At 40.2% G+C, this 27821-nt stretch overlaps 2 protein-coding genes across 2 annotated transcripts in view; one reads left to right on the top strand and one right to left on the bottom strand.

The window, feature by feature from the left end:
• The window catches only part of LOC120225119 (metabotropic glutamate receptor 3), a 148376-nt gene extending 131702 nt beyond the window's left edge, over positions 1-16674 (bottom strand). The window contains exon 1 of the mRNA XM_039223349.1: positions 16630-16674. The gene's annotated coding sequence lies outside the window, so the exon portion shown is untranslated. The remainder of the gene's footprint in view (positions 1-16629) is intronic.
• Positions 16198-27821, top strand: part of LOC120225118 (transcription factor SKN7-like) — a 53294-nt gene continuing 41670 nt past the window's right edge. The window contains exons 1-2 of the mRNA XM_039223348.1: positions 16198-16269; positions 16550-16755. Of these exons, the coding sequence (XP_039079279.1) occupies positions 16198-16269; positions 16550-16755 (278 nt within the window). The remainder of the gene's footprint in view (positions 16270-16549; positions 16756-27821) is intronic.

The raw sequence follows: 27821 nt of genomic DNA, 5'->3' as shown, positions 1-27821 counted from the left end.
ACACGTGCTGAGATGTTAAGGACTCTGACCCAGCGCATCCCTCAGTCATCACCTGTGTATTTTACATTGCAACACGTTTTCCATTTTATTTTTTTATTTAAAATTTTTTTATGTTTTACTTATTTCTGAGAGACAGAGAGAGAGACAGCATGAACAGAGGAGGGTCAGAAAGAGAGGGAGATACAGAATCTGAAACAGGCTCCAGGCTCTGAGCTAGCTGTCAGCACAGAGCCCACCGCGGGGCTGGAACCCATGAACTGTGAGATCATAACCTGAGCTGAAGTTGGACGCTTAACCGACTGAGCCACCCAGGTGCCCCACGTTTTCCTTTTTAAAAGCATTAAGCAACTCTTGTTACTAAGAGAAAAGGAAAGGTACCACATTTGGGTTGACTCTGAAGCCTCTGGCATTCTTTCAGGAAAGCCCAAAGAAGCCTATCTCTTTCCCTATAGACTGCTTGACTCATTTCTGCCTGAAAAATTAGATGGATTGTGATGCCACTTACACTTCTAAAAAAATCTTAAAATGTAGAGTTTAAAGTTACAAATAAAGACCTTTGAGGGCAGAGACCATTTTTTTGTTTTATGTTTTTCCTTGCCAGTGCCTAACGTAGTTCAAATATGATATATGTGCTTAATTAACAGCTGTTGAATGGATGAATGAATATATCATGATTAAATGAAGGGAGCTATAGAATTAGCATCATAAGGTAACAGTAGCTAAGTGAAATGGTATGTTCGTGCATGGAAATAGCCAGTTTGAAATAAGTTAGAATTCTAATGCTTTCATTTTTACTATCAAAAAAATAGCAAAAGTGTTGCTATTTATTTGCAAATGCTCAGACCTTCTCTTTGCTAGAACTGCATGGATTAGCTGATAAACTACAAGTAGATAAAATGTTCACTAAGCGCTAATCAAAGTGCTAATCATTAGTATTCCTAATCAAAATAACTATGAAACCACGTAGGACACAAGCCTTCTACATCTTCATGGATGAGCAAGTTTGGGTCCTGCAGACAGACTGCTGATGTTGGCAAGGGTTTTTCTTAGGGATCATTTAAAACTAAATTATCAAAATAAATATTTTCCAAACATACTATTTTCTTTTTTCCTTTTCCAGTGGATGATTATGTTCACCTTTTCCTCTTTGTTTGTTTTGGGAATTAGGGTTTTCCAATGAGACCATGTGCTATTAAGAACTGTCTCTAGATACTAACAAGCAAAAATTCCCAGTCTGTCAGAGATCTTCTCCTAGGATACAAGGAAAAGCAAAGTTCAGCTAAACTGCACAATTAATTCACTATCACTTCTGAATAGAGAGAAAAGGTTGCTTTAAGCTGTTCTTCCTCCTCTTAGGGATTTAAGGTCAGTTTCAAGAAGCACAATTACTATTCTTTCAAAGTTGTCTCTCTTGATTTGTATTCCTGTAATTATCTTCTCAGGACCTCTTCCTTTTTAACTTGTAAACTCAGCTTAATAAATCAATTCAAGGATTAGATACACGTAAACATACCTACTCTGAGAGCTGGATGGACAGGAAAAGGAAGAAAGTAGGACAATTTCCTGCTCGCCGGTTTCACCAATGTATCAATTATTTTTGTTTCATACAAAGGAATGTGAGATCCGCCCCCCTCACCCCCCACCCCAGAAAATAAAAGAAGTGATTTTTTTTCTCTTTTACTTTAAATTCTATTTCTTTTTATATAAAGATTAAGGGGCGCCTGGGTGGCTTAGTCGGTTAAGCGTCCGACTTTCGCTTAGGTCATGATCTCGCGGTTCGTGGGTTCGAGCCCCGCGTCGGGCTCTGTGCTGACTGCCGGCTCAGAGCCTGGAGCCTGTTTCAGTCTGTGACTCCCTCTCTCTCTGACCCTCCCCTGCTCATGCTGTCTCTCTCTCTCTCTCCTAGAAATAAATAAAAAACATAAAAAAAAAAAATTAAAAAAAAAAAAAAGATTAAGAGCATTGTCATTTTGCCTTTTCAAGCTGTGGACAAATTCTGGAGATCAAGAGTGTCATTTTTTTTGTGATGAAATCAAGGCTTGAAAATGCTTCCTGTTAGTTGCATCTGACTCTGAAGCTACTGAAACTAGAACACTTTAAGTAAAAGTGAGGAACATAAGTAGTTATATATATTCTGCTCAATAAAATGAGCAAGTTGAGCCAATATTTGACCATGCCACTGATTTTTATTTTCTACAAAGAGCTCAGAGTGTCACTAGGTTTTTAGTTGTTTTTTATTCTCAAATGAGGGAATAGAAGATGATACTTCCAAATGGTGTTTGCATATTAAATATTCTAGTTTGGGGAGGATTTCACCAAGGCAGTATAATCAACTAATCAAGTTCATGAGCTAAAACAGCTGGGTCCATATCCTACCTATATTCTTACTATGTCCACTTGTGAGAGTGCCTCAGTTTCATCCTCTATAGAATGGGGATCATAATGCTCTACACCTTATAGGACTGGTGTCAGAATGAAATGAGTTAATATAGGTAAAGTAAATAAACAGCGCCTGGTATGTAATAAGTACTCAATAAAAGTTTCTGTTACAGTGTTCAGCTCATTCTCCTAGGAATGCTGTGGAGAATATATGTGCGGACCACATTTATTTTATCTTAAGAAGTATTGTAACAGAGTTTGTATCAAATGGAACACCTTGGGGTGTTGTTCACTAAAGCTCGTGGGATCTAATATTATCAGATGGGATTTGTGGATCCTCTTCTATGAAAATGTCTGAAATGTATTTTCCATTTATGAAAACTCCAAGGAGGTAATCTGCCTGGAAACTGACTTTCTTGCGAAGTTTTCATGATCATTTGCTTCTATTTCTTTGCTACTCATACTTTACTGTTTAAGGTGAACTGAAGAGGAGAAATGTTTGCAAAATGAAGCCAGGTTGAGGAATAAGGAAACCTGTTACTAGCATTATTAGTGACTTTGCTATTTAGACAGTCAGTAAAATATAAATTTTAAACCAGACCCATTGGTTGAGTTTACTGGTTCTGACTTGGGATGCTGAATTCTGTCTTTATTGACAAAGGTTACTTAAAATATGTGATTAAAGGAATCTTAAAAGTCAATACCCAGTTTTAAAAATGAGGAGAATGAACTCCAAAGTGATTTAATTAACCACGACTCCATTTATTCAATAAATATTTATTGATTTTCTCCTATGTGATACTCGCTCTATTGGGCAATAGAGATAGAGCTGTGAATAAGCAAGCCTGATCTCTCTTTTTAGCCCTGAAAGACTACCGTAGGGAGCTAGGTGATGGTAACAAAGCATGATGAAGGGAAGTGCAGGCAGCTTGGGGTGTGCATAGCAGCGAGAAGTAACCTATGAGAGGAGGTCACGAGTGGTACAGAATTCTAAAGGAGCCCTGAACATTCTAATTGAGTGGGCCAGCGCTCTGGGAAGCTGCCCAGCCTGTGAGGAGGCCGGGGAAGAGAGAGGGCTAGGCACGCAAGCTGTTCAGTTTGATTGGAAGGAGTGAGTTGAAAAGGGATGAGATGCAGTTGGGGGCACACGCAGATCAGAGTGGGCCAGGTAAAGCACGTTTTGATTATCCCTAGAGCCATGGAAAAGTCTTGGGAGAGTTTTGAGCAGAGAGTAACATGTTCAGATTTATACTAAGATAATTCTGGCTATCGCCTGGGGGATAGATTTAGGGGGGAAAGCCAAGGGTCAAGGAGGCCAGTGGGTGGCTCTTGTAGAGGCTTGGCGAGAGAGCACTGTGGCTTAACCTACTGTCTTTTGATAAATTCTATCAAATCATAACCACACAGAAAATAATGACTTCATTTCTGTCTTGTTTTCAAATAGTTATTTGGTTATTCTGATCTTCTTTTGACCCAAGTTTCTAAAAAAGAAAATAGCCATTTGTTGAAGCCCCCTTGCCTTTATCAAAGCAGCAATTTGAAAGAACATGTTCTCTCTTGGAGGAGGAAAATGATGATCTTAATTGTTTTCACTGTTGTTGGTCAGCCAACTGCTCATTCCTACCTACTAGGTGCTACTCATCTTTGTGTTCCTTAGATGTATTCATGTTTTCTGTTCCTCTTACCCCTGCCCTAGGTTAGGCGATCATTACCCTTCACCCGTTGCTGCAGTGGGCCAGCTCAGTCCTCGACTCCTAAACCTCTATTTCCTCATATTGATCTTCACATTGGGCTTTCAGATTCCCATGCTCAAATGTTTGCATAGGTTTCCCTCTGCCTACAGGAAAAATGTTGGCCATTATTCCACCTGCTCTTACAGTTTTACATCCTCCTTGAGAGTATAACTACCCTTAAACTTGGCCAGTTCACACGCTGGTCCCCAAATATATCCACACACCTCATCTCTACCTTTGCATAGATCTAGAATGACTTTCCCCGCCTTCTGAAATCTTAACTGTTTTTCAAGGTCTAACACAGAAGCAATTTTTTTACATGATACTTTCTACATTTATACCAAGCAGAAGTGTTATTATCCACTCAGGGGTCTTATAAGTGAGCTCCTGAATTTTCCTGTTACTATAGTTACACACATATCTCATCTCTTCTATAAGATTATAAATTCTTACGGAGACAATGATTCCTCCTTCATTCTCTCCTCTTCAATGCCTTTCCCAGTGCCTTAAAAGTAGGGGGCCTTCAGTATGGACTTATTTAACTAAATTGATGTTACTTTACATGGCAATTTTTAAAATTTTTATAAGGAGTTAGTTTGCTGGTGATCCAACATGCCTTGAGGAAAATGATGTAATTTATGGAATAAAATTAAGATTGTAACAATAATTCTTACTTTCAAAGCATAATATATGAAGGGGAGAAATTAATGTTAATTTCAGCCAGGAAGATACTCAGGGATTATATAAAAACTTTAAAATTGGATTCCTTCATTCATTAAATATGTGTTAGATACCATTATATGTTCCATTCATTATTGTAGACTGCTGAAAAAAGGCAAGATGTTTGTCTTTTTAGAGTTAATTCTAGGCAAGAAGACAGATGAATGTTCGAGCCACCTCTTAAATTATTTCATAGGCATTGATTTCTGTAAGTCTCCATACAGGTAGCCCCATAAAAAAACATTTTTCTGGGTCATAAAAAGTTACAAGCTTTTTTACTTTGAACTTATTACCATACTCATACACCCCACAAGCATCTTTCTGTGCAGTGGTACCAAAGCACTTTGCTAAATTCACAGCTAAATTAGAAACCACAGGCATCTAAGCAAGCAAATGCACTATATTCATTATGTCAAAGTATGGTCAAAGTATGTTCACAAGAGAGAGAATGTATCAGGAGATGCTTACGTGCACCAAAGCACATAGCATCACACAATGGGCTAGGTCTGACTCCAGACTGGGAAATACAGAGGATAAGAGAAGGGTGAGAGGTTGAGATGCTTCCTCAGTGGAACAATAATGAAACACTGCTGCACTGGGACACATCCACATGCCTAGGGTTGTTCCTGCAATAACATGTTAGTGTTTTTTTGTGAACAAAAGTCGCGGGGGGGTTGTTGAGAGAGAGAGACCTAACTCCTGAGAAAGTGCTGGAGGGGCATTGAGACCTCAAAAATGAGCTTATATAGAGTGTCCCACTGAAAGAGCCGGCACTGAAGAGCTATGGTACAACAAAGGAAAATTTGTTTCAAGGAAACTAAGACTGTCAGCAATGAACAGATAAGTCTCAACACACACACACACACACACACACACACACACACACACACACTCACTCTGAGGGAGTCAGCCTTAAAAATCTGGGGGCCCAGAGAATATGAAACACGTCAGCTAAGAATTTCCTTTTTTAATGTTTATTTATTTATTTATTTTGAGAGAAATAGAGCATGAAAAGGGGAGGGGCAGAAAGAGAGGGAGACAGAGAACCCCATGGGATATGGACCCATGAGCCACAAGATCAGGACCTGAGCCAAAATCAAGAGTCAGTAGCTCAACTGACTGAGCCACCCAGGCACCCCCATCAGATAAGAACTTCTTGTTTCACTAACCTGTTTTGCCGAAGCTCTCCTTCCACCCCCAACCTCGGAAGAGTCAGAGCCTGAGTTAGTAAGAGAAACAAGGAAAGGTGGAAAAGACCCCGAGAAGGTCTGGAGCTTTTGTTCTCAACTTCCCATCTAAAATAGGCTCCTGTTGCGGACAGAGAGGAGACTTACCTTGAAAGTTCGAAGGTGTAACGATTACATTGGTCCAGGCTTACTAAGTTTTGAATAGAGACTGCTTGTAATTAAGGTCTATCACTGAATCACATCAGAGTATATTTTACTGAATGCATTTTAAGGGGGCAATGAGAAATGAAAGTCATTTGGCCTTCTGATTTTATTCCACAAATTAGTGTTCTTTCTACCTATTACTCAGGTCAAAACAACTGTTGAAACCCATCCCTGATGAAGATCACATGAATGTTGTGGATAAAAATGGCTTTGGAAGGACAAATGTAAGCATCATTAGTATGGACTTAGGTAAGATGAGATTTGAAATTTGCCTTAAAATATAGATTCAGAGAAAAGAAGTGGAAGCACATTCTAAATGAAGTTGCAGGGGCACCTGGGTGGCTCAATCGGTTAAACATCTGACTTTGGCTCAGGTCATGATCTCACAGTTCATGAGTTCGAGTCCCATGTCTGGTTCTGTGCTGACAGCTCATAGCCTGGAGCCTGCTTCAAGTTCTGTCTCTCCCTCTCTCTCTCTCTCTCTGCATCTTTCCATGCTCACACTCTGTCTCTGTCTCTCTCTCTGCCACTCTCTCTCTCAACAGTAAATAAACATTAAAATTTTTTTCTAAATGAAGTTGTGACCATAAAGATGCTCAAAGTTCTATTTTGTGTCCTAACAGAAAATCTGGGTAGAGGAGGAGATCCCAATGAGAAAGAAATGTGCTTGTAGAAAATTTTGATGGCCAAGTTAGGAAGTTCAAACTTCCTTCTCAACTGACAAGTGGCTCTTTAGTGCCTTTTAAACCAGGGAATAGAATGTAAACGTCAGTTATTCATTAAAATTCAACTGGTAGCCGAATGTTGACTTTTCCAAATCCTCATCTCCATTTTTATACATCATGATGTCATGATATTTTATTATTTTATCACATCATTATATTTTCTGTACAGCACCTTAGTTCTCTTGTTTATCATCTGACTCTATTTAGTGTAAGCTGAATGAGAAGAAAAATCCTTCTAAACTCTTTTAGCCGTTGTCCTTCACTGCTGCACTATCTCTAGAACGGTGACTGGATACACAGTAGGCACTTATTAAATATCTGGCAGATAAATAATAAATGAAGAGGGAGAGAATGAGGGAGATAAACTGTTGCAGAAGATTGGAAGGCAAGGGTTAAGCTTCTGGCAGTAGTAGGAGAGAAAAGAAGACCTGCACCAGATGAGTTTTGGAAGAAGGATCTACAGAGGACCAAACAGAAAAGAAATGTCATTGGAAATTCTAATATTTTAAACCATTTTCTGGGGAAATGGTGGTGTTCCTCCTAGAATCTGGAACTGAGAAGGAAGACACTGGCTTGGGGTGGTGCTGGGCTTTTAGCTTGAGCTAGACAGAACTCTGTCAGTGGAAACACCATTATCAGTATAAGCACTGTAACCACCACAGAGTAAGGAAGCCACACTCTTCCAGGGACACAGTGTAACTTTAAGCAATTTGACATCTTTGTGCCTGAAACAGCCTGAGCTTTAACAATTCAAATGTTTTTTAATGTGGGGATATGTGATTGTTTTTATTATTACTTTTCACTTCAAGAAGTCAGTAATTAAGTATGGAATTCAAGGGAACACAAAGAGGTTGCTCAGACCCCCCTAGGAGGTGAAGCTGGTGGCCCAGCCTAGGTCTCCCCAACCCCCTGCTGTCCATCCCTCCTTCCCTCTTCGTTTTTTTCCCATGTGGCTCTGGATGCTGCTTAGGAAACTATCTTTGGCAGTATTTGTGAGGATTGCCAGCTTCAGCTAAGCAACCATTCACTTGAACGAAATAGAAGCTGAGTGGAGAATGCAGAAGAAGTTGCCAAATGAGGTTTTTTTTTTTTTTTTTTTTCATTTTTTTCTCCTGCTCTGCAGATCCGGAGGGCAAAGTGGAGAACTGTGACAAAATGATGTTTTCCACATCCCCCAGCTCACAGGGCTATAGTGATAAAGGCAATTTGAGTCTTAAGAGTGCAGTTACCCAAATGAAGAGACCTTTCTATTCTTATAAATAGGACGTTTTCCTTGATAATACCCTTTAAAGCCAGTAACCTCCCTTGCTAACATTTTAATAAATATACATCGTTTGTGTATCTTAGTGGAATTTGCTATAGGTGACGAAAGAAAGATTTCCTTGCAATGAAAACAATAAGAAGTTTCCAGAAAACGAAGCTATTCACACTACTCATGGGGACTGTGCTTCATTAATTGAGCTTAATTAATTTATTAATTAATTAATACTCTGGCTTGGGGAATTTATTTTAGATAACTGGCTAATCTAATTAGAGTGGACTTGCTGTGGGGAATAATTTTGTAGAGTGATTCATTAGATGTTCTCTGTATGACCATCATTCTATGTCTAATTGTTACAGGCTGAATGTGTCCCCCTCTCCCACCCCAAATTCTTCTGTTGAAGCCCTAATCCCAATGTGATGGAGGTGGGATCTTTGGGAGGTAATTAGGTTTAGATGAGGTTATAAGGATGGGGCTCCCATAATGGGATTAGCATCTTTGTAAGAAGAGGAAGAAGGACCAGAACTCTCTCTCTTCACCATGTGAAAGGTAGTCCTTCTAGAAGTGGGCTCTCACCAGCAACCAAATCTGCTGGCACCTTGATCTTGGCCTTCTCAGCCTCCAGAATTATAAGAAATACATGACTTCTTGAAGCCATCAGTCTATAGTATTTTATGATAGGAGCCTGAGCAGACTAAGACAGTAGTGCTTCTGAGACTTGAGTGTGCGTGAGAATAATCTGGAAAGACATTTAATACATGTATTGCTGGACCCCAAGTTAAGGAGCATCAGTCTGGGATACATCTGCCCCAGAATTCTTCGTTTTTCAGTAAACTTTAAAATGATTCTGATGCAGATAAACAGTAATTTGCTAAACACAATTTGCAGCAGAATCAAGACTATTGTTTAGTGTAGATGGGAGGATGGGAGAAACAGGAAGAGGGGACCTCTGACATTGTCCTTAAACTTTCTTATTCTCTCCTACTTCATCTGTTCCAACCTTTTGCATCTTAGGAACATACTTACAATTAGTGGATTCCCTACCTACATCTCATAACAACAAATATACTTTTTGGATTTTAGAAGGTAAAAAGTGGGCAAGACAAGTAATTGGTAACACCTCAGTCTTTCCATTCAGGGCCTCCTTTGTTCACTAACCACAATGGAGGTCTCTTTCTCCTAAAATTTCTGCATCATGTTAGTGCAAGAACTCATAGCCAAAGAAGGCCACTTCTGAAGCAAAATTGTGAGGTAGGCATCTGCCAGCCTCCACCATACTGGATGAAGTTAGCTTTTCTGAAAAAAAAAAAAAAAAAAAAAAAAAAGAACCTATAAATCCACTGTGTTGGAAGGTTGGTGAACTATGTTGATTTTAAAACATATGGTCTTTTGTACTTTGGGGATGAATTAATTTAGCTTAAAATTGAGAGAATTGAATGAACCACAGCAGGTAGTGGAAGAAATTTTCCTTGAGAGAAGTAGGGCTTTTCGTATTCTTGAAAACGTTTCTCCCAAGGGCAGTCCTTAAACAAAGCCCATGGAGGAGATGTATCAGTAATCAATGTTCCCTGTTTTGGCTCTTTATTAATTCTGAAGGGAGGTATGGTCTGATCACCAATATATATCAGATATATTCTGATTAATGCATCAGAAGGTGGAGGGTCTTTGCTTCTTTATGAAAAATAAGATGCTTCAAAGTAGAAGCAGTTAACTATGTTCTCCAGATCTCTTTTTCTCCTTGATGCAGTTATGAATTCCAACTGTTTCTGACCTTGTAGTGCCGTCTCCTAAGTTGGCATGTATCTCAACATATTTCCTGAATGAAGTTTCCATTATTGTATATTCACCAACACATGGTGCATTGAAATTGTTAAGCAAAATATAAAATATTACTAATCTATCTGCTGTGTATTATTAACAATCAAAGGAAATAGTCTCTACCAGATGGAGGAACAGGTCTGTGATATCCTTTCATTTTTTTTGTCTATAGAATATTCTAGTACAAATCACAAATCAGAAAAAGACTTTCAAGTAAAGACTCCGATTTCAGCTCTTGGGTTGTCTGGAATGAATGATAGATTCATGTAATCAAGACAGGAGGCTTCCTGCTGTGGGAAAGCACCAAGTTCAAAGAATCATATGTGGGTTTTCCCAGAGCATTTCTACCGACTGACTTGAGTCTTTGGAATCACCAAGAGGTCACTTAGCTTCTCCTGTCCTTAGTGTATTTAAAACTTGAAACTCTTGACCTTGTCCTTTCTCACTTTGTTGTATGTATTATGAATAAGTGGCCAAATGTGTAACATGTTGAGAATTTCTTAGGCAAATGATGAATGACTATTTCATCTGGGTAAAGAAATTTCAAATTTTTACTTGTCTACAAGAGAGTTTTACTGGCTTGTTTTCCTAAAAGGACATAGTCAGGGTGTAAAGAGGAGAGAAACCTGAGCATTTTAGCCTTAACAAGCAGACACGCTGTTCACCCTCATGCTGACCCTTCATGAGACTATCTTGGCCACTGCATTTAGTTTTGCTGATTGTGATATTCATCAAAATCAGGTTCTGAGAAATACATTTTGCTCACATTTTCACACCTGGTATTTATTCCTCAGCTTGTTAATAAACCTTTTGTCTTCATAGACTTTTCTGATTCTCCATTTTTCTCCCTAGTTCTGATCAAATCTAAGTAGTATTGTAGTTTATTTCTTCCACGTGCATTTCTTTGCCCCTCTGCAGACAGTGTCTTTCTGGGGGGTGTATAAGGACAGAGCCCGGGGAACGTTTTTGTGGGCTGTATTTCATTGGTTGGTCTTCCTTGTCACCAAAGTAACCAAAGTCTCTTGAGCTGGACCTCAAAAATAACCATGAATGAAATGAATCCAGCATCAATCATAAATCGGGAGGCAATATAGCTTAACAGTAAACACAACAGAACTTGGGCTAAGAATGTAAGTTTTGAATTTCAGTTTATACCTGAACTGGAGGAAATTACTTTATCTCTCTGGGCTTCCCTTTCCTGAGTAAAGTGGAGATCATAGTAGGTGCCTCATAGGGTTCTTATGAATATTAAATCAGATAGAACATGGAATGTTTTATCGGGATTCTTGGCATGTGGCAATTGGTCAATAATTATCATCTATTATTATGACATATCATTAGTTTTGTCACCTCACAACATTTAGCACCGTCTCAAATACATTCCTATTTGAAATTTTAAATCTCAGTACATCTGTTAAACAAAGGAAGAAACTTTTTCATTCAGCTGACTATTCTGGTAGTCTCTTCACTATTACAGACTTTCAAGTTTGATTTTTGGAATACTGTCAACCTCACGTTTGGGGAATCTTGTGTGTGTTTGAAAATCTTTTGTGTCCCCATTGCATGCATGTCCAGTGGTTATAATAGGTGCTTGATAAATATTTATTGATCTATTGCTTCCCTGTTAGCACCTTTTCTTTTCCAATGGTATCTGTTTTTTAGGGGAGTCTCCTCAAATTGTTACAGTCTTAATGCCCCCATGCTGCACTTAGAAGTTGCAGTGTTTTTTCAAACTGCATCATGGTTTTGAAATTTCCATCTCTTTGGTGCATTCTTATACTCTTCTAACTGAATTTACTCAAATGTGTGTGGGTGTGCGTGGGTGTGTGTAGTGGTACTCAGGCAGTGATGGTGAAGCAAATTCTGACATGGAATTAAAAATGAGAGCTACCTTGGTCTCTCTATAGAGACACCTTATATATATATATGGTTTTATTTTGAGACATGATGTTTTTGTCTGTGCTTGCATAGACAATATCTGTATGTTTTCCAAATTTATTTCTCTGCATTGTGTACAATTTCCAGTTCGATAAAAAGATAACTGATTTAGGGAGGAAATAGATTCTTGGTAGACACAGACTTCTTAGAAGGCTTCTGTCCCAGAGAGAAGTCACAAGTATATTAATAGTCTACAGGTCCTATAACAAGAAAATTGATTTCCCCTTTGTTTCTAAGGAAAATCATTTTGAGGGTACTCCCCACGTGAGGAATGGCACTATAAAAACACTTTGGGGCTTCCGGAGGGAGAATATGAGTTGAAAAATTATTTATTCCATGGAGTCTAATTTACCTCTGTTAAAGATATATTCAGTCTGGGAAGGCCACACCTTACTATTCCCTTAACAATCCACAGGAATGTTTCCACATACATTCTAGTGCTCGCCATGTACTAAGAAAACAGCACTAAATTTCTGTGTATAGCCGCTGATTCACCTTACTCTTAGTCCTATATTTTCTGAATTTCCCAAGTATAACCTACAAACTTATTTCCTGATCATATCATTTACTCTTCTACTATCTAGCAGAGCTCGCATTTCAATGCCTGGGACTTGGAGAAACATTTGAGTGGGATGATGAGTCTACCAAGATATTTGCTTAAGAATCTTAAAAGAAGCCTACACATGGATGTCTTGGAACCAGATTTTAAGTGAACAAAATAAAAACCTCTTTCTCTCCGGTAGTTATTTCGGGCTTTTCTATTTTTAAAGTAACCTTCACATACGGTACCTCCATACATCTAAATATATTCCATACAGATATATGCATGATTTGAGCCTATTTTTCATGATACAGCACAGTGAGAAATTTGAGCTTAATTATACTGGCTTTTCAGATTGTTTTTAGTATGAAAGGTCTACTGTATTTTAACAGAATTACTATGTGTATCATGTTCACGTACGCATCTAAACTATATACACTATTGTATTCCTAGCACATTCTGTTAATTACGGAAATCACTTCCATTTCAATAGTAGAATTTACATGACAACAGCTTCTGAGGCTCAGTGGAGCATCAGACCAGTATGTCACAGAATTCCCTTGTAGTGTGGGTGTTGACAGGATTCTGTTGACATTGAATTTGCAATGAAAATGTCTCATAAATGTGCATGCACATAGCGCTTTACTTAGAAAGGATCATCTCAATATTCACACAGGTCATTAGTGTCAGAGATGAAAAATTTCCTCACACTTCCATTAGCAAAATAAATTATTAGGAACATATAATCATACACATACATATAAATGACCTGAAACATGTGTCTTAAATATTTAGAAAAGATGTCCAGGTATAGAACTGTCTCCTTCATATTTTCTCCTGTAACTGTTTAAGCTTTTGTGTTCTACAAGTGCTGTATGAATGTTAGATGAAGGGTCAAAATCAAGCAGGAGAATGGACAGATCCAGTGGGGTTATAACAGGGAGTAAATAACAAGATAAAATAGAATTACGGGAAAATTAAGCTGAATATCACAATAAAGTTCTTAATAGGGAGAACTATTAGACTGTGAAATAGTCTTTCAAAAACTCTAGAAGAAGTCATTACTTGATCCATTTAAAATCAGACTGGACTGAAGTACTCCAAAATACAGTATGCTATGGGGACCAAGCCTACATTAGAAATGGAAGAATGACCTACTAGTTTCTACTATCTCTGTGATTACTGTGATTGTACTCATTTTTAGGTGTTCATTCTTGGTAGATAATCTTCTACAATTTATGCTACTTCTTGGGAACAATTTCAACAAATTCATCTAATACAGAATTGGTTGCATTTAGCAGAATCTCAGAAGAGACAAAAATGCACAATAAACTCATTGTAAAATAGTAAACTGAGACAAGTATGAGTGAACACTGCTCCTTTTGGGGGGAGTAACCCTTGGAGGAAACAATTCTGGAACTCTGGCCATATTTCAACGTGAATAAATGCATACTATCTTCCTGGTTTTCAATGAGAATTAGGTGTCAATTTTCATTTCTTTTATTTAATGATGTCTTGGGATGATATTGAGTGTAGAACAACAACCTGAAGCATTTTTATCCCAAGCCAGTGGGCTATATTTTGTCAGGAGATAGCTAGGACAATGGGGTAAAAAATGAATGCATCATTTTGTGAATGATCTCGATTAGAGGACTGGACAAGAAAGACATAATATTTTGATTTGAAAAGAAGAGGTTGACAGGAAATAAGAAAGAGGGAAAGATATTGAGGTAAACTGTAAAAATGTTATTGCTGGGAGTCTTTCAAAATAAGACCATCCTCGATCTTGTGCAATTCTGGTTGATCACCAAGCATGAAGTAGAGAAATGAGACAGGTGACCATATGACAGTTACCTTAATTTTTCCCTCAAAAATGTTGATTTTAATTTAATTAAAAATCAACATCACTCAATTCTATGCTATCTGCATTTGTTTAACTTACCAATTTAAATTGCACTGACATAAAATTGGAGAAGAGCTTATCATTTTGATATGTTTAGTAATTGTGAGCTTAATCATCTGATTTACACTTAATTCTTTTCCTGTATACACCGCAACTTCATAGATTGGTCTCAAACACAAAGGACTGGATCATAGAAGATATTTTCATTATGCATAAATTTTTTGTTTATATAGTTTGTGATACATTTTCTCAACTTATGGATCTAGTATCCCTAAAGTGTGAAAAATACCATCCAATTTAAATAGAGAGATGCCTGCTTCTCCTACATCTCAAAATTTAACCTATTTAACCAATTCCTTGTATTGGCATACTTTCTTATGAGTTAGGGTTCACATTTCATTGTTGATAATCCAGCTCACACAAGAGGTTTAAAACTAGGATTCTTGCCGGAGTCAATGGGGACTTAACAGACTAAGAGATATTCTTAACATTGATCCCTCTTTTTAGCCCAATGAATGAAGATATTCTGGAAAACATAAGTTTCAAGAGTTCTTTTCCTCACTTGTCATCATGAGCACCTGTGTTACTCTGAACATAAATCAAAACAGCCTTAGGGCATGTCTATCCAGAATATCCATGTACTCCTGCGGGGTGATCAGAACCTGAAAAGACTGACACCTAAAATCCACAGGTGTGAAAAATCCTTGTAAATCCAACACGCTGCCATTGTGAAACAGAAAATATCATTTTATTAAGGTCTAGTGTGCAATAGCTTCCAAAATCTATTCAAATTCTATTAGCTGTTTTGAGAAAAAAGAAGCACAGCACTCCAGAATCATTAACTAATAGAGTATCCTGAACATCTTTGGGTGGGAATTGTATAATCCACGGAAGTTTAGTGTGGTAAGAATCAAGGTATTTTTACTTATGCCTGTATTCAATATATTTACATAAACAGTTAGAATTCATATGGCAGTCTTAGAATGTGTGATTAGATAAACCAAAGCACTCTTAGATTTATGTAAATGAATGTCTCCGGATCAGTGCTGAATTTTTCCCAAAGAAAGAGAATAGAACTCTACTGAACAGTTCTAAGAGTAGGTAGCACAAATAAAATTAAGCAGTGAAACTCAAAGTAATGAACTATTGCTGAGATCCTTAACTCCTTACCCACAACTCTCATTGACCTCAACTCTGCATATACCTGATAAGTAACTATCTTTATATTTACCTCAAACATATCACTATTCAAATAACGGTAGAAATATTTTGTCAGCAAATTAGCCAAGCACTTGACCACAGATCATTAAAAGTGTACAGTTTATTACATTTTAATCAACATTTACAATGCTTTAAAATACTTAAAAGGCAGGGGCATGTCCCCTTAACATGCCTACTTAAAAGTGTTACATCTCAGGGAATCCTCCCCGTTTGTTAACCCAGGGAAGGAACCAGAAGGAAATCTAAATGAAATCCTTAAGAAACAAGCTTATTGGATATATTACCTAGTCTATTTCTGGATCGCGAATCTCCCGCCCTCTCTGAGTTACCTCACTGTCAGATAAGAAAATGGAACAAGATCGATGAAGAGATATGCTCCCAGCCTGGCTTTTCGATTTTTCGCTCAAGCCAAAAAGAGCAAAGGGCATCGAGTTAGGGCTCCTTTCCAAGCGTGCTTGTAGGAGAGCGAACCTCTGGCCGCTTCTGGCTGCAGAGCGAATTTCGGCTGCAACGCGGACCGGGTCCCGCTGACCGCTGCCCACCTCGCCCGGCAGCCTCCACACCCACATGAAACCGCCAGTGTGGGAGCCAGTCAACGAAGGCTTCCTGTGCACAAAGCCCCAGGAGCCCCCGAACAGAGCCGAATCCTGAGCCCAGAGCGAAGCTGGAGGTGGTTGGCTGAGGAGCCTGGTCTCTGTCTGGGGGTCTACGAGCGCTAGCTAGTCCCTGCACCTCCCGCACCCCGGTCGCAGATCCGCGCCCTGAAATCTGCCTCCCTCCCGGAGACACAAACGTGCGCGCACACACACACACAAACTCTCGCTCACGCACACCCACATCGCCTCTGCCGCCCTCCCGCCCCACCCCCGGCGGAACTGTAGGGACTGGTCTGTGCTCTGCCTCAACTTTCCCGGCCAAGCCTGCCCCACGCGGCACCCGAGCCTCCGCGCCCTCGCTGGGCGCCCTCCAGAGGGACGCGTCCCCCTCTGGGCCCCTTACCTCTCACCGACAACTCCGGGCAGGGACTGGGCTGACCGCGGCGGCGGCGGCGGCGGCGGCGGCGGCGGCGGAGCTTGCACCCGGGCTCTGGCTCATGGTTGGTCCTCCTCATCCGACACAAAAGAGGTAGCTTGCTGGCTTTGTCCTTTCCACATCCAAGGAAGAACTTATTTTGCCCTCGAAATGGCCAACTTGTGCGCGCCGCTTCCTGTCACAGTGCCCCCCGCCCGCGCCCCCTCCCGGCTGCGCGCTGGACCACTGCCCGGTGGCCGAGCATCAGGCCTCCGAGTCAGTGGGGAGTGGGAAAAGGGAGGGGGGGAGGGGGAGAAGAGAGGGGGGGCTGGGAAAAAGGGGAGACCTAGGGGTCTTCCACGGAGGGGAGGGGAGCCCTTCGCAGCCGAGTCCCTCTGCGCTTCACAGGCAAACCCACTTCCCAGGCGCGGAAAGCAACTTTCCTTCACCTTGACCGGGCTCAAACCGTCGCATCTAATTGGGACTCTCGGCAGAGGCACGGACCTTCTGGCATTCTCTCCCCCAGCTCTTTCCTCCCTTTCTCGTTCTCCTTTTCCCTCTCCCCCTCCCCCTCCTCCCCTCCCTTAACAGGGGTGTATCTGCAGAGTCTTCCGTGAGCCAGGGTACCTAGACGGGAGGGTTACGGTACGGAAGCCAGGGCGGGTTTGGAGCCGCGTCCCCTCACTCTGTTGGGAATCCTTAGGCAGGGGCAGGCAAAGGTGGTGAATTTGGAGGGGGTGGGATGAAGGGGCGTGGGGCGGCAGGGAGATCTGCGGCTCCAACTTTGAAGCTCCGCTCGAGCTCTTGCCTGCGGGAGAGCAGGAACTAACGGCCCTGGAAGAACTCTCCGGCGATCCCCGTGCAGCGGGGCGACCGCACGCTGGAGGCGGAAGGGAGAGCGAGAGCTTGAGAGCGAGCGAGGGAGCCTGAGAGCCCGGCGTGCCGCTCTGCCCCGCACACCGCTCAACTGCACGTTGCGAGCCCCCGGAGAGGGCTTGTGCGGAGCCATCTCTGGGTCAGGCGGGAGGGAGACGCTCCTGTTTCCTAGCAACGCCCATCAATCTTGTCGGGACAGCTCCCTCTGAAGGAATTCGATTGGACAGCCCCTGGAGGGAAGCCACGCCCCTTCAAGAATGCTGGGCAGCTGCTTTTTCGCATTCTCCTAAATTTCTTGGGTGGAATAAGATTCGAGGGGAGGGCCGAATTATCTTCCTTATCCTCCCGTGCTGCCGCACAGCCCCTTTGCAGCGACCCTCCCCCCCCCCCACGTCCACTCCCACATCAGTCTTTCTCTAGCCCTACTTGGGGTTGGCACGCACAGGCACTGCTGTCTACAGAACCTGTTCTTTCTTCTTGAAATTAAATAAATAAATAAAAACCTTAAATCGGTGACGTAGGCACAAAAGAGAAAAAGGCACACGGAAATAGCTATAATAGGCTCCGAGCTACAGATACAATCCTAAAGGTAAAATTCCAGGCATCTTGCTATGTTTAGAAGCACATTGTGCTTAATTTCAGAATGGAAACTTCACTGTCATTAATTTCTCCGCCTGATAACACTAACTTTGTGTTAACGAGGACTGAGTTATATGTAGCCGGAGACAATTAAACTTAATGCTTCAGAGCTACATTTATTCTTTAATATTTAATGATAAGTTGTTTAACAACTGCCTTCTTTTGTAACCTCGTCAGGACATTTAAACTACAGCTATAATTTTACTACCGATTCTTTTAGAGAGCCAACAACATTTAGAAGACACGTGTGCTTATATCTTCCATTGTGAACACCACTAAAACTAGAAACTTGAACATATTAAAAATTAAGATGTTACTAAATTAAATAGTGAAACTCTAAAAATGCTAACAGTTCCTTTTCCAAAACCATTCTCTCTGGAATGCAACAGCAATGCCAAAATAACAGCAAAGTCACCCTTTCTTTGTATTTCATTGCTATTGCCTGACATGTACCACAAACCCATAGACTTTGGTACGAGAGGATTTTCACAATGTCTGTCCAATAGGCAAGTGTACATTAAGGAACAGTGACAGGACAATGGAAAGGATAAAGATCTATATACACTGCAATATATATATTGCTTCAGATATGCATGAAGCCATGTTGGCAGCTTTTGGTTCCTTCCAGAATATTCCACAAGATACCTTTTTTTTCCCCCTTTCAAAGATTATCAAAATCAGCTGAGATTGGGAGCAGTAGAAGGGATCTGATGTTTTCATTCATTAAAAATAAAAGTAGCTGTGTTTGCACAAAAGAAAGCACTGATGTATAAGCTGAACTACCGGGCTGTAGCTGCATCTAGGCTACTTAACATACTAGTGTTGGTGATGTGCAGAGACTGCAATGCTGAAGCGAATTATTAATCTGTTATCGGATCTGGACTTATGGGACACATTTCTCTCTTCCCCCTGCCAAACACACATGGAAATGATGACCATGAGGACTTTTCAGCCTGGTGAAGGCATATTGTCTGAATTTGAGTCCTTAATTGCCACCCCTTTCTATCTGTGTGACTTGGGCAAGGTTCTCAGCCTCACTTTAGCTCGGTTTAATCATCTATAAAATGGGAATAATAATTATTCATCTCAAAGCTATTTTGAGGATTAAAAAGTACCATGTAGGTAGTATGGAAGTATTAGCTCTGACTATTAGTTTCCAGTTTCTCATTATCCAATGGCATTTTAATTGTTGAGCCATATATGATATTTAATTCATAGCAACTAGTATTGTGCCTTAATTCTTCCTTTTTAATTTAAATTAAATTTGTCATTGGCTGAGAACATAGCTTTAACTTCTAATGTTTATTTGTTGAAGTGTGTGTGTGTGTGTGTGTGTGTGTGTGTGTGTGAGTGTCTGCATGGGTACATGTGCATGTTTTTTCAAGTTCCGTTCAAAAGCCTCAAGGGATAGGACTAAATAACAACCTCTGGTAAAAAGCCTGTGAATTAGGAAATGGCCTTTCCCTTTCTCCCCACCCTCCCTCAAGTTTTCTGGCTGGGCTCCAGTTTCTAAACAATTCTAGTACCTTTGGTATGCCTCTTCAAGACTAGTACACATTTAGACATTTAGATCACTCTCCTTCATATTTTATATGTTTGATTAATTTTTACTAATCCATCTATATTTATTTGAATAATTAATCACGATATTTCATCTTAGAACCCTTTAGAGTTAATGCCCTGCCCTGTGTTATAATGCTTTTTTAATATGGCCTGTACAGTATACCATCTTTCCTTCAGAAATAACATTGAGAGTTGATACCCTGTCATCATTAATTACAATTAAAATGTCTTCCATGTTTTCATTCTGATCCAGAGTTCAGTCTCATTAGCATTCCCTTTGGAGTGCATCTCCATTGGCTCAGTCTAGAAATCAATTTCATTGCCCGTTTCTCACTACCAGTCAGTCAGCCAAGTGCAGTTATTTTGATCATATAGAGAGTCATTAGGTGTCCAGTTTGGGACAGTTCTGTTTTACATCCATTGTTTGGGTGTATTCACAGAGCTTACTTTATTTTTCAAAAGTGTCAGGTTTGGGCATTAAATCAGATGGCTGCCTATGCCCTCTAATCAGCTGGCTGAAACCTCTTGCTTCATCTGCCGCATGACTATTAATTTCCTCTGTATAACTTTTTCCAGGAGAGGATCAATCACTTCCAGGAGCCTAGTACATAATAGACATGTAAAAATAGTAAACTTTATATTTAATGTGCTTAAACATAAGCCTCATTTATTTTTCACTTCTTTTAAAATATGTTTCCCCTTGGATCATCAAGAAATTCTGATTCTAATTACTGTTACACAGTATACAAATGAAAATATTTTATGGGATGCCTGGGTGGCTCAGTTGTCAGTTAAACTTCCAACTCTTGACTTCAGCTCAGGTCATGATCTCATGGGTCCTGATATAAAGCCCTACCTCTAGCTTTGTGCTGACAGCATAGAACCTGCTTGGAATTCTGTCTCTCCCTCTCTCTCTGCCCCTCCCCCACTCTCTCGCTTTCTCCCTTTCAAAATGAATAAATACACATTAAAAAAAGAAAATATTCTAGTCTTAATTTTGATTGAAGGTACAGGCAAGAGGGACCAACTTCTCCCTATTCCCAAACAAGTCTTGCCAGACCACCTGTTAGATGTGAGTGGGGTGTCTTTAAACCACAAGTTTGATGAAACAGTTGAAGTCCAAGCAGCTGAGAGAGGTAGGGAATTGGAGTTAGAGAGTCTGTGGCGTGCTCTAAATGTGCAGACAGAGGGGAGGGGGTGTATGCTTTCCCTCACTTCAACTCTCCTGCCAGGTGCTGCTGCAGGGAAGCCATTGCTGTCTTCCTTGGAATGAGGGTGATGTAGGAGCCTGCTTTGTATTTCACAGCAGAAAAAATAAATTGCAAGAGGCTGTGTGTGATCTGTCTCCAAGAGGGCCCAAAGAAAAGAAGGCTGAACTTGGTGGGGAATTGCATTCCCACCTATGACAAGTATAACGAGCTGGTTCTCTATGCACTTGTATGTGGGGAGAGTGAACACAGAGTAGGAGATGTGTTTTCTTAGGTCCTAAGCAGAAGGGCTTGGAGGACAAATTTTGAATCCTCAGTAGATGGCCTGTGAGGGGCACGGGGTGACAGAAAGGCAACTACCCAGAAGGCATGCTGCACACAGACACCTGGTACTCACCAGTGCTGGGTGCAAGGCTGCATTGACCCAGTGGGGGCGGGAAGCTGCCTTTTTGTAATCAGTCAGTTTGGGTGGGGGAAGAAATTGGAAAGGTTGGAAGGTGAAATGCAGACACCCAGTAGGTTATGTGTCCAGTCATGAAAGCCTCACCAGAATCAGGTCAGATTCTGCAATGAGAGATTTCCCAGAGCCCAAGGGTCTTCAAAGAACTGATTAAACTGGACTTGGAAAAGTCAACTTTGAATACCTGCTAAGCATAAAAAAGCAATGCCAGATCTGTGCTGGTCAAATGGGACTTCTCTCCTCCCCTCATACTTTCTTTTTATTTTAAAATTTTTAAATGTTTTATTTATTTCTGAGAGAGAGAGAAAGAGGCAGCATGAGCAGGGGAGGGTCAGAGAGAGAGGGAGATACAGAATCCAAAGCAGGCTCCAGGCTCTGAGCTGGCCATCAGCACAGAGCCCAACGTGGGGCTTGAACCCACGAACCGTGAGATCGTGATCTGAGCCAAAGGTGGATGCTTAACCGACTGAGCCACCCATGCGCCCCTCCCCTCATACTTTTAATCTCATACCTCTTCAATTCAGGGGGATCGGAAGTGCTGCCTTCCCCAGATGGGGATAGGGAAAAGCTTTAACTCAGTTGGACTTTGGAATTTTGATTATTATTCTGCCTTGAACCCAATTCCATACAAGTCTGTTTTGTTTTGCACTAAAGTGGAGGGAGGAATTTTTTTTATCTGGGAACAATCTGAAAGTCAGGGTACCAGCCTTGAATTACATCCAAGGGGATAGAGAAGAAAAGCCCCGTAGGCAAGATATGTAGGAGCAGAGGGAAGAAAAAAAACCACAATTGTTTCTGTGATATTTTATGAGCCTCACTTGTTTGGTATATAAATGTTCTGATCAGTGTCTTGGATTCTTTTGCATAGTTTCCCCAATTCTCACAAAGAAAAAAAAAAAGATAACCCTTGAATATTTACTATGTGTTTTCTTTGTCTTGTATATCATCCAATTAATGGCTAATTAAGGTTGGTTCTAAACTTGAATGTTCAAGTATTATATGTGTCAACCACAAGTATCTTCTTTAAAAGACTTTTCAATCATTAAATATTAATGAAAAGAAATATTAATGAAATTAGTAGATTCTTTGAAAATGCTCATCACAAGAAACTCAAATATTTGTTTTTCTCATTGGAATGGAAGTTTCATGAGGGCAGAAGCTGTGGATATTATGTTTATCATTTATATCACAGTACTTACGGACACGATGTGTGTGTGCATAGGTGTGAGGACAGGGAGGAGGAAACTTGGCCAACAGACATTTTGGGAGTGAATTAATTAACCTTTAAAGATTAAAATATCATGTTGACTCAAATTTTTATAGCTGAGTAAACTGAGTTCTTCATATAGCATGTGTTCCCAAATTTCTATATAGGAGAAGTTTTAAATAGTTAATCTAATTCATTGCTTATTACTCTGGTTCACCCATTCTTTGAGGGGAGTGGGTGTTTTAAAGAATATACGTGTGGGTGACAGGTATTTATGCTATCACTTATCTGTCTCACGTGCCTAAATCTGCCTGGCGTGTTGCTGAGCTCCCTAGGCATCTGGTGAACGGAAGATTAAATGGGTGGAAGACCTTCCTCAAAATACAATTCTGTATTTTCATAACACACAAAATGTTTTAGTTTTAGGTCTTTTAAAAATATTTAGTGCGGCGAGTGGGGATGATAGGACCTAATGAAGGCTGTAAGCCCTAAAGGGGAGTTAAAGCCTTGCAGCACAATCACTGCTTAGAGATAATCTGTGGTCCAATTCGAGCTGTTTGTTACACTAGATTTGTGATGCCAGTTGAAATAAATGATGCAGGGGGCTCCTGGGTGGCTCAGTCTGTTAAGCGCCTGACTCTTGGTTTCATCTCAGGTCATAATCTCATGGTTCCTGAGATTGAGCCCTGGCTTGGACTCTGCACTGACAGCCTGGAGCCTGTTTAGGATTCTCTTTCTCCCTCTCTCTGTGCCCCTCCTCTGCTTGCTCTCTTCTCACTCTCTCTCAAAATAAATAAATAAACCTTAAAAAAAAGAAAAAAAAAGGGAGAAATAAATGATGCATGCACAGACAGTAAAGCAGTTCAAAAGGAGGAAAGTCATGTTACTGGGTTTCCCTTTCCACCTATGAATTTTTTTCTGAGATTTTGTAAAGATTTATGTTATTATACATTTTATTATATATATATATTTCATTTTTAATGTTCTATTTATATTTGAGAGAACGATAGCGTGAGCAGGGGAGGGGCAGAGAGAGAGAGGGAGACACAGAATCTGAAGACAGGCTCCAGGCTCAGAGCTGTCAGCACAGAGCCCGAAGCAGGGCTTGAACCCGCGAACCCTGAGATCATGATCTGAGCCGAAGCCAGATGCTCAGCTGGACACCCAGGCACCCCAATACATATTTATGTTTTAAGTTTATTTATTTATTTTGATTGAGAGAGAAAGCACACAAACAGGAGAGGGGAAGAGGAGGAGAAAGCGAATCCCAAGTAGGCTCTACGCTGCTAGCACAGAGCCTGACATGGGGCTCGATCCCATCAACCATGAGATCATGACCTGACCCAAAATCAAGAGTCAGATGCTTAACCAGCTGAGCCACCCAGGTGCTCCTCTATTACATATTTTAAAGATAACATCTGTTGATGTTATTTATTTTAATCTTAGGTTAATTATTTTCTTCCTGGGATTTCAAATCAATTTTTCACCTCTGGAAGTCATGACATTCTGATAGAGTCATTCCTAAGTCATCCATTTAGATCAAAGCAAGGTCCAATCAGTTATATATGAATGTATGTATGGATAGATGGATCTATTCCAGTAACTTTCACTGGGAACTCTCACATGCCAAACATTATGCCAAGGAGGTAGGACACCAACCAGATAAGATGGGGCCCTGAAATTTCTCTTGTGATAACGGTGAGCAGAAATGTCAACAAATCATTAAAAATACAATATGATGGAATATTTAAGAGAGGCCCATTAATAAAAATGACCTAGTAGAAGAGGTCACTATAATGTTGTTACGATAAAAACCCTGAGCTCAAATGACCTTTGAATATAATCAACAAGTTAAGAGCCTGCTATTCCACAAGTGTTCCACTTCAAGACTAAACTTCGAAACATACATATGTGAGAAGGAGCATTTTAGTTAGAAATGCTTTTTGGTGGCAAATGACACATAGTCCAACTGACTATGGCTTAAATAAGTGGTGGTTTTCCAGTTTGTTTATGTACACATATCAAGACTGAACATTTTTGTCTTTTCCTTCAGGTTGCAATATTGCTGCTCCAGCTCTCACATCATTCACTCAGGACACAGGAATAAGCAGCAGTGTAAGCTATGTGTGCCCTGTGTATCAAGAATGCACAATCCTTCTAACCACGTACCATATTATTATTTATGTCTAACTGACCAGACCTGTTCATTTGACTGTCTCCAGCTACAAATTATGTTGGAAAAGTGTGTAATTAGCTTTTACAGGCTCTTTCATGTGAGCATCAAGAAAGAGGGTAAATGAGATTGACAGTTGGGTCATTCAGCCAACGCAGCTGACTCAGGGAGTAATCTCAGTGTTTCATTTTTAAACATTCTCTAGATTGGAGATAGTGTTCTGGCCCCTCATTAAATTTTTGTCTCAAAAGTGGGGTGACAGGATTAGATCTTCTATGGAAGGGAAAATGTTTGTGGTTGGCTACTGAGGTAGTCACTCCTTGGTCTTATATAAGCTGTGGCCAAATGACCCCTTTGGGCCAAGGTCAACTATGATGCCTGTTCTTAATTACATTAACAGCTGGCACATTTTTTATCTGAAAGCAATATATATCAGTTAAGATTCTTAGGGCCTTAAAGTATGTGTCCTTTTGAAGGAATCCTAAATCACCAGGCGAACTACTTGTATTGATAGGTCTAACTACAAACTCCAGATGCATTGTTACCATTTGGGCTGTTTAGAAGAACGTTCACTGAATATTAAATGCATTTTAAGTCCATAAAAAAAAGTTAAGTGTTGACTCCTTAAGCATCAATGTTGCACAATGAGATACCTCTGGAGGTTCTGTTCTGGGGATTCACTTCCTAATAAATATTTATTGAGGGCTCATTCTGTGCCAGGCAATGTGCTATATGCCAGGTGTGTAAGATAGATTAGTTCAATATGGCTCCTGGTGTCGGGGGGGGGGGGGGGGGGGGAGCATATAGCCAGAAAAATGCTTTCAATCAATATGGAGCTTTATTTTTAGGAATATTCCAAATGTATCCCTTAAGACAGTGGGAGATGTCATAAGCCCTCAATACTGTATCTCAGGTTATTTTAGTCTAATTCATAATAGTCTGCTTTTTAAATTTATTTTATCTTGCTACTTTGGAAAATTTTTTTCCATTAAAAAGCAAGCAAACAAACAAAAATCCTTCATCCCCAAGAACATTTCCTTCTTTAATCTTTCATATGTTTTAATAATATTTAATGAGTTCTCCAGGTTCATAAATGGATCCACTTTTTAGAATAAAAGACCAGTATCTACAAGGAATTCCTCTTCATAAGGAAAACCAAGGTCCTGAAACACAAAGAAAAAAATGTTTTCACTGGATTGATCTGGTGTGACACTTTAAGAAAGGAAAGATTTTTTTTGTTTATTTATTAAATTTTTTAATGTTTATTTTTGAGAGCAAGAGAGACAGAGTACAAGCCAGGGAGAGGTAGAGAGAGGGAGACACAGAATCCGAAGCAGACTCCAGGTTCTGAGCTGTCAGCACAGAGCCCAATATGGGGCTCAAACCCACAGACCTGAGCTGAAGTTGGACGCTTAACCAGCTGAAGCCACCCAGACGCTCCTACTGATTGATTGATTGATTTAGAGTGTGTGTGTGCCTGAAGGAAGGGCAGAGAGAGGGAAAGAGAGAATCCCAAGCTCTCAGGACTCTGAGATCATGACCGGAGCCAAAGTCAAAAGGTGGATGCTTAACTGATAGAGTCATCCCGCTGCCCCAAGAGAGGACAGATTCTTAGTGGAAATACCACACTAATGTAAATGTGAGATGTTAAGATACACTGTCATTTCTAGGCCAGAATTTAATAAAATAAATTCAAGATTTCAGTAAAGTTTTTTTTTTCTCAGGCAAAACATGTTTTGCTCGAATTATCCTAGCAATTGAATCGAAACCTTAACTAGGCAGTTGTCTCTCCACTCTGGCTTAATGTGATAGTGGAGGTTCAGTCATGGAGGGCATGATAATTCAATTAGATGTAGTGTCAAATCAGAAGTAGCATATGCAAATTGAAAAAATTCCATACTGCTCAAATTAGAATATCTCAGACTGAAAAGAAGTGCTGGATTAAAGTTCTCAGGGAAATGTTTATTAAAATTATGCGGTACTCACAAATCTTTACTTTGATGATTCATTATTTTCCCTAAAGCATGATTATTTTGACTCTAAAAGTTGTAGAATAAATGTGCTCTTTTTCACTGAAATGGTTAGAATATGGGAGGTGGTCCTTCTCTACTTAAGGTTTGCAGAGAAGAAAGGTCAAATCCTTTTTCCTGTGCAAGTAAATTGTTTTGTTCCTTAGTTCACTCCTTCGAGGATACAATGGCTTTTGTGTACCCTGAGTCCAAGGGCGTGGTTTCCTGGGCTGATGTTAGAGGAACATCTTTAGATTAAAGAATTGCTTAGTTAGAACAATGGAAGGCTCAGGATGCCTGGGTGGCTCAGGGGGTTAAGCATCTGACTTTTGATTTAGGCTCAGGTCATGATCTCATGGGTTCCTGAGTTCAAGCCCAGAGTCGGGCTCGCCAAGGAGCTGACTTGGGATTCTGTCTTTCTCCCTCTCTCTGTGCTCCTTCCCCCTTTGTTGTCTCTCCCTCTCAAAATAAACAAATAAACTTTTAAAAAATCTTAAAAAATAAAACAGAAAGATGAAAGGCTTACTGTGAAGTCAGCTAAACTAGTGCTTGTCAGACTTTTATTCTCCCCAGAATCAATGTCAGATGATGTTCCAGCTCGTTGTCATTCTCTAAGGAATATCTAAAACTATTCAGAATTTTGTTTTCCACCGTAACTCGATTACTTTTTCTTGCCCTGAAGGAGGATATTGAGATGCAGGCGAGTAAGAGTGACTTTATGCTGGGAGCAGCTCTCTCCTTCCTGGTTTACAGAGAAGGTGAAATGTTCAGGTAAAGTACAACATCCAACAGTCTTGTCACATTATTGCAGGATAAGAACTGCTGCCCTCCCCAGTACGTTCCCTCCTGCAGAAATAGCTGTGGTAAATCTGTGAAGTCCATGAAGCCTTCCTCAGGTCTCTCCATATGTATTTTATGAACATTTTCCTTTGAATAAAATCTTTCCGGGTTTTCTTTCTTTCTTTCTTTCTTCCTTCCTTCCTTCCTTCCTTCCTTCCTTCCTTCCTTCCTTCCTTCCTTTCTTTCTTTCTTTCTTTCTTTCTTT

Source organism: Hyaena hyaena, unplaced genomic scaffold (genome assembly GCF_003009895.1).
Source record: "Hyaena hyaena isolate Hyena2069 unplaced genomic scaffold, ASM300989v1 scaffold_1327, whole genome shotgun sequence".
NCBI classification, from domain to species: Eukaryota; Metazoa; Chordata; class Mammalia; order Carnivora; family Hyaenidae; genus Hyaena; species Hyaena hyaena.
Note: the sequence above shows the minus strand (reverse complement) of the source record. Positions and strands in the feature narration are given on the sequence as shown.